The 13,615-nt window shown below is 54.1% G+C and overlaps 1 protein-coding gene across 1 annotated transcript; it reads right to left on the reverse strand.

The window, feature by feature from the left end:
* Nucleotides 1–532: 532 nt before the first annotated feature.
* Nucleotides 533–7,544, reverse strand: LPIN3 (lipin 3). Its single transcript, XM_029086529.1, is given in 15 exon segments — nt 533–623; nt 780–928; nt 1,176–1,301; nt 1,563–1,625; nt 2,090–2,182; nt 2,750–2,819; nt 3,036–3,129; nt 3,207–3,376; nt 3,489–3,597; nt 4,443–4,863; nt 5,034–5,154; nt 5,586–5,693; nt 5,917–6,152; nt 6,920–7,015; nt 7,353–7,544. Coding segments are annotated over 15 exon segments (2,139 nt in total).
* Between the last annotated feature and the right edge of the window lie 6,071 nt (nt 7,545–13,615).

Consider the following 13,615-nt stretch of genomic DNA (forward strand, 5'->3'; position numbering starts at 1 on the left):
GCAGGTGACAGCCCCAGCTCCGTGTGCCCCCCATCCGTGGGCCCACAGTGCCTCTTAGTGGCCATAGGGACGGAGATGCAGACCGGGCTGTGCGGGGGCCCACCGCAGCCCAAGCCGGGCGCGGGGACAGCATCGCACCCCGGGGCGGGTCGGTCCCCGAGGGCAGCAGCAGCTGGGTGACTGGAGACAACCAGCACCGACCCCAGTGCCACTGCTGCACCGCGACCCAGAGGGATGTGGCTGTGCCTGCAGCCTCTCCAGTGTCATCTTGTGCTATCTCATCTCCTGTGCTCAGCTACATCTCCCCATCTCCTTCTCCTCCCAGGAGGACACAAGCATCTGCTCCCAGGGAAAGCCCCTGCTTTCACCCCCAACATCATCCAGACAGCACAGCAAGCATCAACCATCACTGACGGCAGAAAATCAGGCTATTTTGGCCAGCATCAGTGAGTAAGGACCCCTGACTCTGGCTCCCACTCCATTTCTCCTCCATCATCCTCCCACTTCCCCTTGGCCTCCGTTGATCCAAGACCTACAGGTGGATTTTGTGGAAGAGCTTAACAATCCCATGATGAGTCCAATCTTTTCCCAGATGTGGCAAGATGTGCCCAAGAGTATCCGACCTAGAAGGAAAAGAGATCAGGTTAGGCTGATCCAACCTAGAGAGTATCCAGATGATGTGGTTTGTGATCCCTCCTGGCTGCTTCCACAAGCCTTGAAGGGTCACTTTCCCCTAATAGGGGGGAACAGGGATGTGGGGTGGGAGAGAGGCCCTTTACTTGGTGATGGTGCCATCAATGTCCGAGATCACCACTTTGTCATTCCAGTTCCACAGGTAGATGGTGGCCTCACAGCGGCACGTGCCCTGGTACTGAGTTGTCACATTGGATGCCACCTGATTGGGGCCATCCTGCAGATTCAGCCTTCCCTGTGGCAGAAAGGGAAGAAAAGTGGTACACCAGCACCAATTCCCACCAGCCCAAGGCTTGCCAGAGGCCAGACTGCCACATGACCAGACTAGAGACCCCAATCCTCTACAGGGTGGCCATCCAGGGCAAAATACTTGGATATTCTATAAAAAAAATGAGGTCAGGAGTGGAAAAATCCCTGTTTAAGGGTTGCCTCACCCCTACACACACAAGCAGGCAGTGAAGCAGGAGGAGTAAAGCACATACGAGTTGTTCAGAGGAGAGTCGCAGGGATTTCTTGTAGGTTGGCCGAGATTTCTGTGCAGGGGCATCCACTGCCAACATGTCCCCAGGGTGCAGGGGCTCATTGTCACTGGATGACACCTCCTCCTCCTCCTGCCTGCACAAGGAAGGGAAGAGCACATTGGCTTTGCAGACCACAGCTTTCCCCATGAGCACCACAGGGTTACGTGGAGGGGACCCAAGACAACCCATCCACTAGGAAGGAGCCACAGAGGAGTTTGGACCAGGGTCAGCCAGAGCCTTAACAGAGCTTTCTGCCCTCATACATTAGGTAGACTCAGGAATAACTGGTCATTGAGAAGAGATTAAGAGCATGCATAGACTCCTAAAGGCAACCAGGGAAGGAGGCACTCACCTCTGCTGGGCAGAGACCTGCTGCAGTGTCCCCATGTTGGCTTTCCCTGGCCTCGACTGCTGCAGGCAGAGAACAGTGTCATTAGTACCTTGGTGCCAAGGGCAGGAGCAGGGGCTGCTTTGCTTTACTGCCACTTGGAGCAACAATACCCAAAGAGGTGGCAACACATCCTCCTGTTTTCATGAGAAGATTGCCCATGGAAGATGAACCATGGTGCTGTGGTGGGGCAGGGAGACCAACAAGCACCCACAGTGCCTGGGCTGTTGCATGAGGGGCACAAGGTCCACTTTCCTGCATGACCAGTCATTGGTCATGTCTGTTAATGCTGCTCACATGTTAACAGACCTGAAGGGACAGCAGCAGCCTTGAGAAATCAACTTGCCACCAGGTTTCTCTGGGTGCTCTTGTATTTAGCCTCAGGCCATCCCCAGCACCCTGCTGCTGCTCTCCTACGCCCACTCCTGCCAGCCACCAGACTCCTGTGCCCTGGGGACATGGTTGTCACAGCCACCACTGCAAATACCTCTTCTGCTGGGAATTCTCTCCTCCTCCAGGAGAACCACCACCTGCTGCCTTTCTTGGGCATCTTCTCCTTCACTAGCCGGTCGATGGTGCTCTGTGAACATGGCAGAACATGCGATGAAGTCAGTCCTCTGCCCAGAGAGGCTCACTTGCCAACAGGCTAAGGAGACCCTTGTCCAAGCAGGGTTTCCTTTGCAGTTATTCACAGGATAAGGTGTGCCACTCCTGCCACAGTTTTGTGGTGAAGGGTACAGTGACTTGTTCCCTTCGTGAGGCTTGTGGAGAAAAAAGATAAATATAGGATCTGGATGCCTTATTCCATACATCTCAGCCAGGTCTACAGAGCCCTGGAGCAGGCTCATGCAGTCCCAAATCCTCCAGACTACCAGGACCCCTGGCTCTGCCCAGCCTTGCACAGATACAACCTTCAGAATAGGAGGATTTGGACAAGGAAATCTCTGCTCTCCAGGCATCAGTGCTACTCCATTAAAAAGCCACCCTGAGGTACCTCTGAAGGGAAAGGACAGACCTCAGGGTCTGTGAGCTGGAGTGACATTCATTTCTGCCCCAGACTGCCCACAAACCCCAGATGGGCAGCTTGGCCTCCTGCAGCCCCACTACACCCTTCAAGCATGGTCAGCAAGTGTGTTGTGCCACTGACCTCAGGAATGTTCTTTTGGAAAGCCTGCAGGGACAGGACCATGGGAGCAGCCACTGCCCAGCTGTAATACCTGGAAGAAGCAAGAGGGATGGAAACACCACTCCTGGAGTGAAGGCTGTTTCCAGATCACCACCCTACAGCATGGCCAGAAGGTCCCCTCCCACAACTACTGCAGTATAATAATTGTCTGGGGTGGAGTCACACTCCTACAGGAGTGTTTCTGTAGGGACAAAGGGGCCACACTGGTTATCTTGAGATGAAGCAGTAGGAAGAATGGGCAACTCACTTCTTGTTGATCAGTATCACCAGGTTCGGGTCATCAATGAGTCCTGGATTCTGAGCAAACTGCTGGTAGGAGACCATGTGCTTCATGAACTTCTCTGGTGGGACAAAGGCTGTGTCATGCTACTGATGTATAGAATGGATTTCAGGACAGCAGATTCCCCCTCCCACCTACCACGAGAGATCTGCCTGCTGCCCCCCAGGCCTCCGCACAGCGACAGGGCAATTGCTGGCATCACAGCAGGGTCAGAGTCTGTGGGGATGTTGGTGGGCAAGTCATATGGCAGCTGGACACACAGAGGGGTGCTGGGGTCTGCCACAGGCTTTGAGTTCTGCTCTGTGTCACTGCCATCAAGAGAAGAAACAGCAGCAACATCAGGCAATTAACTTTACACATACCTCCATCCTTCACTGCAAGGGAATTGCTCAAGAAGGTCTGAGCTTGGTCAGCTGGGACAACCCATACCTCCTGGGGAAATAGAGGGCCACCTGCTCCTCATCCAGGTTGGAGAGGTCTTCCAGGTAAACACCACTGGGATCCAAGTGAGGACTTCTTTTGATGGATCCTCAATGCACAGACAGAAGGGAGATAGCTTAGCTGAACCACCTTTCCAGCATCTATCAAGAAAACTAAAAGCATCTTCCCCTATTGTATTTGTAGGTCTCATTTCTCTCCCTACTTGAAAAGCTGCTTTAAATCAACAGCAACAGAAATACCTCAAGACACCCACACTGGCATGAGACCACTTGCCAAGAGGCCACAATGGACAGGCCAAAGTCCTGCCTATGTTCTGCTATGACAACCTGAAGGTGCCATTTGAAGAACATGCAAGAGAATACTTTGCGATCTCCCTCTTTGTACAATGAGGGATCCCAAGTGTCACTCCTTCAGGGAGAGACTTTTGTTCTGAATTTATGCTGGCTGGAAGAGTAAGCTTAGGCCAGGTAACAGAGAAGTCCTTAAATACACAGTGAAGAGAGACATAAACATGCTTCACTGATTTTCCACCTGACTTGGCATGCTCAGGATGAAGACACAAGTCAGGCCAGGTGCTGCCAGAAACTTCAAGTTAAGGTATAGTCTACCCTGCTGAGAAATCTAAGTATGTATAAGTCTCTTCTAAAAGAAGAGACACCCAAGGATGGACTTCAGGAAGGCTTTCTTGCCTTAAGTTTCCTGAGGAGCTGGGCAGTCATCAAAAGGAAGAAACCTAAGGAATGTCTCTTCAAAGCAAAGCAGATGGTAGCACATGGAGAAGGCAAAGCAAACATCATACCTCGAATACCCATGGGTGGTCATGAAGGAATTACATTGAATTTAATTCAGTGTAATACAGCCCAGGCCCCCATCCAAGTCAGATACATCTGCAGGCTCAAACACCACTTCTAGCAGCACCAGTCACCTACTCACCTTCCCTCCTCTGGCTTTCCAGCTGGGGCTCAGGGCCCTCCAAGCCCACCTGCCTCTGAGCTGCAGCTCTCTCAAAGGGCTCCACATCTGGATGAACCTCTGGCACAACACTCCCACCTCCCTCCTGTTTCTCTTGTGGGGCTGAGGAGGCCTCCAACAAGCTCTCTGCCTTCACAGCACTAGGGATGTCCTTCTGCCTGAGGAGGCCATTCTCATCTTGGGGTGCAGGTGTTGGCTCAACAACAGACACAGTGGAGGAACAAGGTGCACCCTGATGTCCTGCTGGGCTTGGACCTCCTCGCAGACCTTCAGAGGCAACAACAAGGTGGGTTGCCTCATCCACTGTGGCAGAGACAGTAGCTGCTGCAGTAGCAAAGGTCTTTGCGAACTTGGCTGGTTCAACTCGTTCCGATTTATTCGCCTTTAAGAAAGCGGAACAACAGATTTGAGGATGAGATGTTGCCCAAAGCATCAGGCAGAAGAGGACAACTCCTCTAAGACTGTCTGGCCACAGGCTCCTCCACTTTCTGCAGGCCTTCCAGACACCCCCTTCCCACCACCTGCTAGAGAAGAGTAAGGGCAGGGACTCACCTGAGGGAGCCTTCCCCAGGTCCACTGCACATGGGACTCAGCCCCTAGAGGAAAACTCTCCTGTGGTCTGATCTCCAGCTCAGAGTCACTTTTGGGAGAAGATGGATGGCTCAGAGTGGGGCTACAAGAAAAGGGAATGTTGGACCTCATCTACCCTACAGTCCCATGCTTTCCTATCACTGCAAGGACATTTAGGGCCAAGAACCCTGTAAGGTTGGTTTCCCATAGAGTCAGTTCTGCCCCATAAGACCATCACTTAGAAATGACCAAGACCTATGGGAAGCCCAAGGAAGCAAAGCGCTAAGTCACCAGCAGTCCAGAAGCAGCTCAGCAGCAGAAGAGCCCTGTGCACACAGGCTTCTTGCATCTGTGACCAAGGCCACAAATGTCCCTCACTGGCTCTGAGCTTTCCTCCAGTCACACCATGTCACAGCAGGAAAACCCTCCTCTTCTGACACCCCCAAATCCCTTTTCCTCACCACCTTCCCAGCCACAAGGCATGTCCCCTGCTATCACCAAAGCAGAGCAGATCACCTTGGCTCTGCCCATTACCTGTCCACAGAGGCCAGCTCCCCATCAGAGTAAGGATGCATCTCTGGGGACTGCAACGACCTGGCTCCTTCTTCAGGGAGATCAGTGAAGGAAAAACACACTGGATCACTGCAGAGGGGGAAAGAGGACAGTTATACTGCTCTCAGGCACCGGCCTTCACACCTGGAAGGCTAGCAATACCCAACTTCACCATTTTCACTGGCTTTCTAATCCACAGGAGGCTGGGGTCCAGCTCAAAACACTAGCCCCATGTTTCAGTACTGCTGGGCATCACCAAGCAAACCTACAGGCTTGACCTACCACATCACCCTGCCCAGACCGAGCCACTCACCTGAGGGCTGGCAGCTCGCACAGCTCCTGCGCAGACATCTCACTTCTGGTGTCCTTACAGCCTTCTAACTCAGAGTCCAAGACCTCCTTCTGCTTTGGTTTCCTCCTGCATCGCCTCCTCTTGCGTGGGGTCACTTCAGCTCTGGAGGACTCCTGCCCATGAAGGGGCTGAGCGGCATCTTCTGGGCTCTCCTCCCTTGGGATGGGGGATGTGCAGAGGTTGGAGGAGATGCTGCCCTGCAACAGGGATGGAAGATCCTGTCAGCTCCAGCACCGTCTTTTCCAGGCTGGCAGCTCACGGCTGTCATCTACACAGCATACACCACCAGCACAACCAACACCAGCGAGACCCTCAGCTTGGGGGTGGTTTTGTGGGTAGGCTCAAAAAGGAAAGATTTTGTACATACAAATACATGAATAAAAAAAAACAGGGCTATTGAGCCACAAGCTGAAGACATCTTGAACATAAGCAAGGAGAGGCAGGCAGGAGATGGCACCATGAGACCAGAATTACAAAGGCTGAAGATAGGCTCCAGCTCCAGAGCCCTCTCCCTGCTCTCAGACCCAGCCCAAGCCAGCAGCAACCACAAGTCAGCTTGGGAGAGAGCTGCCAAGTTTTCTGGAAGCCACAACTAGTTTCCTCCCAGTTCCCAGTAGAGTAGGCAGCCTGCCACAGCATCTGGCTGACTCTCATCCCTGTCACAAGATCCCCAAAGAGGCCAAGTTCCAAGATATCTGCCTGGCTGGCCAGCTGCCATGCCCAGGGAGGAAGGACAGTCTGGGATGCAGATATTGGGTCTAAAGCTCCTCCCTCATGGTGCTCCACTGCCCAGATTCTCCACATTGGCTACAAGATCCTTTGAGTAGGAACCTTTCTGGACAAAGAAAACATCAGAGGTGATAATGGAGTCATCCTGGGGAGGAAGAGCAGTCCAAACCTGGTCCTTCCACCTCAAGCCTGCACTTCCAGGTGGTCACAGCAGGACACAAACCACTTCACCAACCTCATTTTCCTCTGACTCTTGGACGAAGAAGGCCTCTCCATTGTCATCCAACTTCATGTGCAGGTCCACATGCTCCCCGTTGATTTCAATGTCAACCTGGCAAGGGGCAGAAGAAGCCTGTCCATCTGAAAACACCTCAGCATACAGGAAGGCACTGCCCTGGGGAGGGGAAAAGTTGGGGTTGCTTGCAGGGCTGACAGCCACCCAGCCTTTGAGGCATGGGACCTCTCCCACTGTTTCAGGGAAGCACAGTGCTCCCTGGAAGAGGATGGGTTCCATTTGGGACATCCCCTCCAAAAGTTTGGCAAGCACCCCTTTTAGCAGGGCTCCCATTCCCCTCAAACAAAGTTCTCACATAACCTGTGGGTTACCGGAGGTCTTAGGTCTGGAGACACCAGAGAGGAAGCCCAGTCCCAGGGCAGGCACCACTTACCACCTTCTCCTTGGAGCGCAGCACACCCAGCTTCCCAAAGCGCACGTGGAACGGGGAGCACTGGAAGGAGTTATCGGGCTGCCTCACCACAACCACATCGATGCAGCCTGTCAGGGTGGCAGGGTTCAGACCCTGGTACAGCTCCTTCACCGTGACAAAGACGGTCTCGGCAAACTGCCCCACATAGTTCATTGTTTGAGACTGCAAAAGAGAGACGAGAATAGACTCAGGTGGGGGAAAAGGGCTCCAGCAGCTAGATGCAGTGTGAGTTTGCCCTTCCCTGGTCCATGGTGGGGCTCACAGCACAGCCGTGCCTCCAGCCACACACAGTGGCCACAGACTCCAAACAGCCCTCATGCAGCCCCTCCTGCAAGCCAACTGTCAGCTGCCTCCTGGTCAACACAGAGAAATCCTTGGAGTATTTTCTAGCAGATCTATGTCAGGGTGCAGGTGTTGGTCGCAGCCCCTGGGGCAGAGGAGCCCCTTGCTCCATTTGGTCAGCACTTGGCATCAGCAGGAGAATGGTCCTGGTGTCAGCACATCACACCAGAGGCTGAGCCCAGCTCCCCGAGCTGCCAGCTCTGCACCACGCCATGCTCCAAGGAGAGGAGGATGACACAGGATGAGCACTTCAGAAGGACAATGGATGAACTAAAGGAAACCTCTTGCACTGGCAGCACAATCAGCTGATGACACAGTGTCCCCAGGGGCTCTCAGCACTGCCCCAGCACACACCCAGCCCAAGGGGTGGCTGGTGAGAGTTGGTTCCTTACCCAAAGGGATGAGGGCAAGCAGGTGCCACCCGATGAGCCCTTTGCCCCAGCAGGCACCCAGCCTCTCTGATCCATTCTGCCCGAGCTCAGCCCTGTCCCATTCCCAGCCATCCCTTTGGGAAGCCAGTTTGTGTGGGGAGACACCGTCCTGGCTCCATGACCTCTCCCCCTGGCTCTCCCTGGCAGCCAGGAATCAACCCAAATCCCAGATCCATCCTGGGGGGAGGGGGGGCACAAGGCAGGGAAGCACTAGCTGCCTCCCGAAGCTTCGGTGCCTCCGTCAGCTCTGCTGCAAGCGGGGCCAGGGTCACGGGGCCACCCACCAACCTGCTGAGCCCAGCTTTCCCGGGCACCGCTGCGGGCAGCCCTCCAGCTGCCTTCCCGCTGTGCCGCAGGGCCTGGCAGCCATCAGGAGAGAGCTCCTCACTGCACAGAGGGGATTTCAGAGAGGAGGAACGATCCAGATGGCCCTGATGCTCCCAGGGCAGCGCTGATGGGCTCCTGGCTGGGATATATGTGGGACAGACCTGAAGAGGGGGTTTGGGGTGGGGGCTTGGCCAGTGTCCCCAGGAACAGCCCCACGCTGAGCAGCATTTTCACAGCCAACACAGGGTGCAAGAGCTCAACACTGCAGCCACCCAGAAAAGCATGCTGCCGAGCAACCCGTGCCAGGGCCATGTCCCCTGCACACAGCCAGTGTCCCCCCATGGGACTCCTGTCCCCTCCCCGGGCAGCTGCCTGCACATTGCTGGGGTCCCGCTCAGCCCCAGAGCTCAGGGCAGCCAAGGACAGCTCTGGTACAGCCTCCAGCCCAATGAGCTTAACTCCCTGGGGGTTTCACCCAGGACAACTGGAGACAGACAGGGAACAGAGAAAAGGCTCAGACTGCTCACAGCTCTCAGTCCCACCATGGTTGGAGCAGGTCTATTAGGGAGATGAAGAATAAGTTACACTCTGGAGAGAGATTAACAGGTGGACAGGGCAGGAGAAAGGGTTTTCAAGCCACATTCAACAAATAAACCCTACAAAGAAATACGGTGTCCTGACCCCCCCAACCCCAGAAACAGCAGGGTCACATCCCTTCACCACACAGCTCTTGCAGAAGGCACCAGGGGCCTTCCTCCCCCGTGGAGGTAACATGGCTCACATCTACTAAAAAATACAGATTTTTTTAGTGGCTGCAGCTAAAAAGCCTCACAAAATAAACAAGATATTTTGCTGACACCTGCTCTGGTCCCAGGTGCACCAAGCTGGGCCACCCCACACAGCCACACTCCCCATCCTTCATACACTACAAACTGCCCAGGACCTTCCCTATTACCTGGGCAGATGCTGGACCTCAGCACCTCCTCAGCTTTGGGGCAACGAGCTCAGGAACCCCAAGAGCTTCTCTCTGCCAGCAGGAACACTTGCTCACCCTCAGCTCCTCCTCTCCCAACTGCTTCCTTCCTCTCACCTGAGCAAGGGGAGGGCTCTTTCTCCCAAACAACACCCAGTTCCTATGCCCTTCCTCCCGCTGAGCCTATGAGGGTTCCTGGGTGGATCTAGGGAGGCAGGTGACACCTGCATGGAGCAGCTGTGTCTCATTGCAACCAACTCAGAGCAGCTGTGTCTCCTCATTGCAACCAGCTGGTTTGCTCCAGCATCCCCAAACAGAGCTGCCAACTGCCTTGCCCTGATGGACTTCCTTCTTCTCTCCTTCTGCAACCCATCACCATGCAAGGCCACTGCAGCTCAACCCATCAGGCTGGAGTTACCCAAGATAGTCCTTCTTCCATTTTCCACACGACACCTCTCAGTGTTTAACCCCTCAGAGCAGAAACTACACAAAGCCCCAGCTCTCAGGGCCCCAGGGCAGACTGAGCCTCTTGGAAAAGCTACTCACAGAGACTGAGTGCCCAGCTCTGGGAAAGATCTGCCCTTTAAAAGCTGCCTTGCAATGGCTGGAGACCATCTTCATGCAGCTGTGGCCGGGCTGAGGACAGTCCAGCATGGGAAGTATCTTGCCAAGGAGACTGTGTCAGGTGCTGATTTCTCCCTCCTCTCCAGGGCTGTAAAGATTGTTATAGGGTCATAGGGACTAGGACCACAAAGGGTGGGTAGGGCAGTAATTGCTGTGTTGATCACTTAATTGCTCCTGGATATAAGATTGGGTGCAGCTTGGCTAGGTTCAGACTGGGAGGAACATGGAAGGTGCTGGTAGGGAGGAATGAGGCTTTACCAGAGCCCAAGGTTTTAGGGGATTTTCAGGGAAAACTTTAGCTGCCCCTCAGTGATGGCAGAGTTTGGAACAGTGAATTTGGGTGAGCCTCTGGATGTGACACCTTGGGTGCTTTGTCCTCATCAGGGCATCTTAGACTAGTGCTTGATGATGCCACCAGGGTGGGTCTCACCTGGGACAGTGGTTTACACTGTGCAAACCCCAGAGCTGGAACACAAAAGCAAGGACAAACCTGGGCTGCAGATGCCTGGGACCTGGACAAAAGGGCCACAGATGACATTTAAACAGCGGACACCATCTCTTCCTTAGCCTACTGAATGCATCCTCAGGTGAGGACAAAGAAGAAAGGCAAAGCCAGCATGAGCACCCGGGCAGCTCAGCCTTGCTGTGACTCCAAGCCCCCATCCTCTGGAGCACTGGGCATTTGGGCACCCTGCAGAAGTAGCTTCCCCTGTCATTGACCTCCAAGGTGATGTCCATACCTCCCTCTGTGCCACACTGCAGTCCAGCACCGGGGCATTTCACTTACCTCTTCTTTCTCCCCCAAAAAGCTTAAAGCACTTTTAATCACCATAGTAATTTTTTTCAAAGCCATACAATTATTCTCGGTTCCAACCAGCTGTTTTTCTCACCCTCTCTTGTTCCCCCTTCCTGTTTTTTTGGAAGGTGAGCCTTTCCAAAAACATCCCAGTGTTTCCAGTGCCTCTCCAGAAAAACTCCATCCATCTACTTGGCAGTTGGGAGCACTCACTGCCCAGGAGGCTCCTAAATTTTCCTCTAGTCCAAACAAGTTGTGTCTTCAGTTGCAGGGTGGGAGAAGGGACAAGCCACGTGAAAGACGGGCTTGTTTTTCCCCCTCTTTGTATTTTGACAGCTGCTGCAGAGGAGCCAGGCCACAGCCAGCTCTTTGGCTGCCTCCAAGGTGGGGGATGATGGGGCTTTTGCCTCCCTCCTTGGTCATCGCATTATTTTTCTGGGATTTTCCCAGCTGCTTAAGCTCTTTGAGCAGCCTGGCATTCCCTTGGGGCACTTCTCCTTGGATCCATGCTGCCTGCTTCTTCATGGGCCTGGGGTGAAACGTCTGGAGGGAGGATGGATGATCCAGCTGTAAGAGAGACCCAGGAAGCTGGCCAACCTGCCTGTCTCCATGTGGGCTGAGACCTGACACAGCTCAGCTCATCAGAGACACTGCAGAGGAGCAAGAAGCTCTCCCGGAAAGGAGGGAAACTGAGTTGACAGAAAAGGTCTTGCTTTGCTGTGCAGAGAGGTGAGGCTGGGGCTGGGATGGGAGGAATCCTTCCAGCCACAGGGCTTGGCTCGTAGCTGGGGACACCAGTACTGTCTGACGGCTGGATGCCCACCTTGCCAAGGCACTTACTGCAGCATCCAAATCTTCTCCCCACCCCAGAGCCAGGAAGCCACGTTCTCCTGCTCCCTTTCCCACACTGGAAGGATGCTCTGCAACATCACTGCTCTGGGGCCTGGCCCATTTCTCCCTGGACCTGCCCTGTCCTTTAACTTCACCAGCATCCCCCTTCCCCTGGGTGGATTTGCCAGCCAAATCCAAGGCTGTGATGCAAAAAGCAAAGATGCCTTTTCCTGAATTCCATGCAGGAATGGAAGGAGCCAAGCAGGATGCTGCAAGCACCAAGTGCCAGGGGAGGGATGGCCAGAGCAGAGGAGTTTCCTGGGCTGGGGGACCCAGCTGTGGCCAAGGTCCCTGTGCCAGGCAGCAAACTGGAGTAGGTTCCTGGTGCTGGTGGGGTTGTCACCCCCAACATCCCTCCAGGAATCCCTGTCAGAGGTTGGGATGTGAAAGGGCTCTCCCAGCAACCTGGCCCCTTCTCCCAGCAGCGAGAAGCAGCCTTTTCAGAGCGCAGGAAGGCTGGCAGAGCTCCTGCCCCTCTCAGCTGGCCAGGCTGGGGCTCCCGTTTCCTTTCCCAGATCAACAAAGAGCTCCAGAGGCTTGTGAAAGGGGTGATTCAGCAAAACAGGATGAGAGGAGAGGCAGAAACAGCAAGTCAGCCCAGCTGGATGGGGTGAAATTCCCATCCTGTGAGAGCCACAGGGAGCAAGGCTCAGGTGTCCTGCTCCTCCGGGGATGGGGGCAGTTCCTGGAGATCCAGCTGCTCTGAGTGCTGGCCCCGGAGCCAGGAATACAACAGGAAAACAGCAGTGTTGGGGTTTTAAATTTTATTTTCCCATTCCCAGAAATACCAGGTCAGACTGGCCTGGCATGTGATGGAGTGGGTGGGAAAGCCATTTCCCTGAAAGGGAGGAAATGCCATCCTCCGTCACCAATCACAAGCATGGAAAAAGCTGAATTATGGCTGCAGGACTGGTTGAAAAGCATCTGTTCTGGTTTATAAACATGCTCTGCTGATTTGGCTCCTGGTTTCTGACCTGTTAGAAGTTCACATTTCTTCCGTAAACACCAAGGGTTCGAGCTTATTGAAAAAGAAAAACCAGGAAGTGACAATTCCCACGCAGTCGCGTGGCTCCAAGAGCCGGGGCTTGCAGAGAAATCCAGCTCTAAAACCAGGAGAGCTGATAGTCCTGAGCACTACACAGTCCTGAGAAATCAACTTGCAATGCAGCTTTTTGTCCAAGTTGCCCAGAATCCAGTCAGAACCCAGGCTTTAAAGCCAACGACTTTAGGTAAGTGACATCATATTTACATCAACATAACTGTGAGCAGTCCAACTCTTAGCTCCAAATGCAGGACAAGCGGAATGACAGGGACATTTAGGCAGCTGGAAAATCTTTTATCTTTTGTCCAAACCTGGTGTGTTATTTCAAGACAGATGTTTCCAAGCCATGCTTTTTTTAAAAAAAAAAATAGTTGGTGCTTTTCTCGATCCCTGACCTCTCACAGCACAAATGCTGCTGAAGTTCTCGGGGTGCAGTAGGTCTGGCCACCCCAGGAGCACCCCTCCATCCCATGGAGCACAGCAGTGCCCGCAGCCAGACCCCCCAAACCCCCAGCAGCTCTATCCTGCACCGTGTGGAACCAGCTCACCCTCCCATGGGGACAAAAGCTGGGAGCAGGGAGGGGCAGGGGGCTTCCAGCCACTAACCCACCCATGCTGAGCCATGTCGGTGTGGGCACAGGGTGTGGAGCTGCCCACCCAAGAGCTGCTCATGGCCAGGTGGGTTTTTCTTGGTAGCACTGATGGTGCTCATGGACAGACCGTGCCTGTGTGGCACACACCTGACCCATCGCCGGCTAGACATCAGTCACCAGAGTGCCCAGGTGGCCAAGAAGGCCA

Source organism: Antrostomus carolinensis, unplaced genomic scaffold, assembly GCF_000700745.2.
Source record: "Antrostomus carolinensis isolate BGI_N321 unplaced genomic scaffold, ASM70074v2 scaffold29958, whole genome shotgun sequence".
NCBI lineage: Eukaryota > Metazoa > Chordata > Aves > Caprimulgiformes > Caprimulgidae > Antrostomus > Antrostomus carolinensis.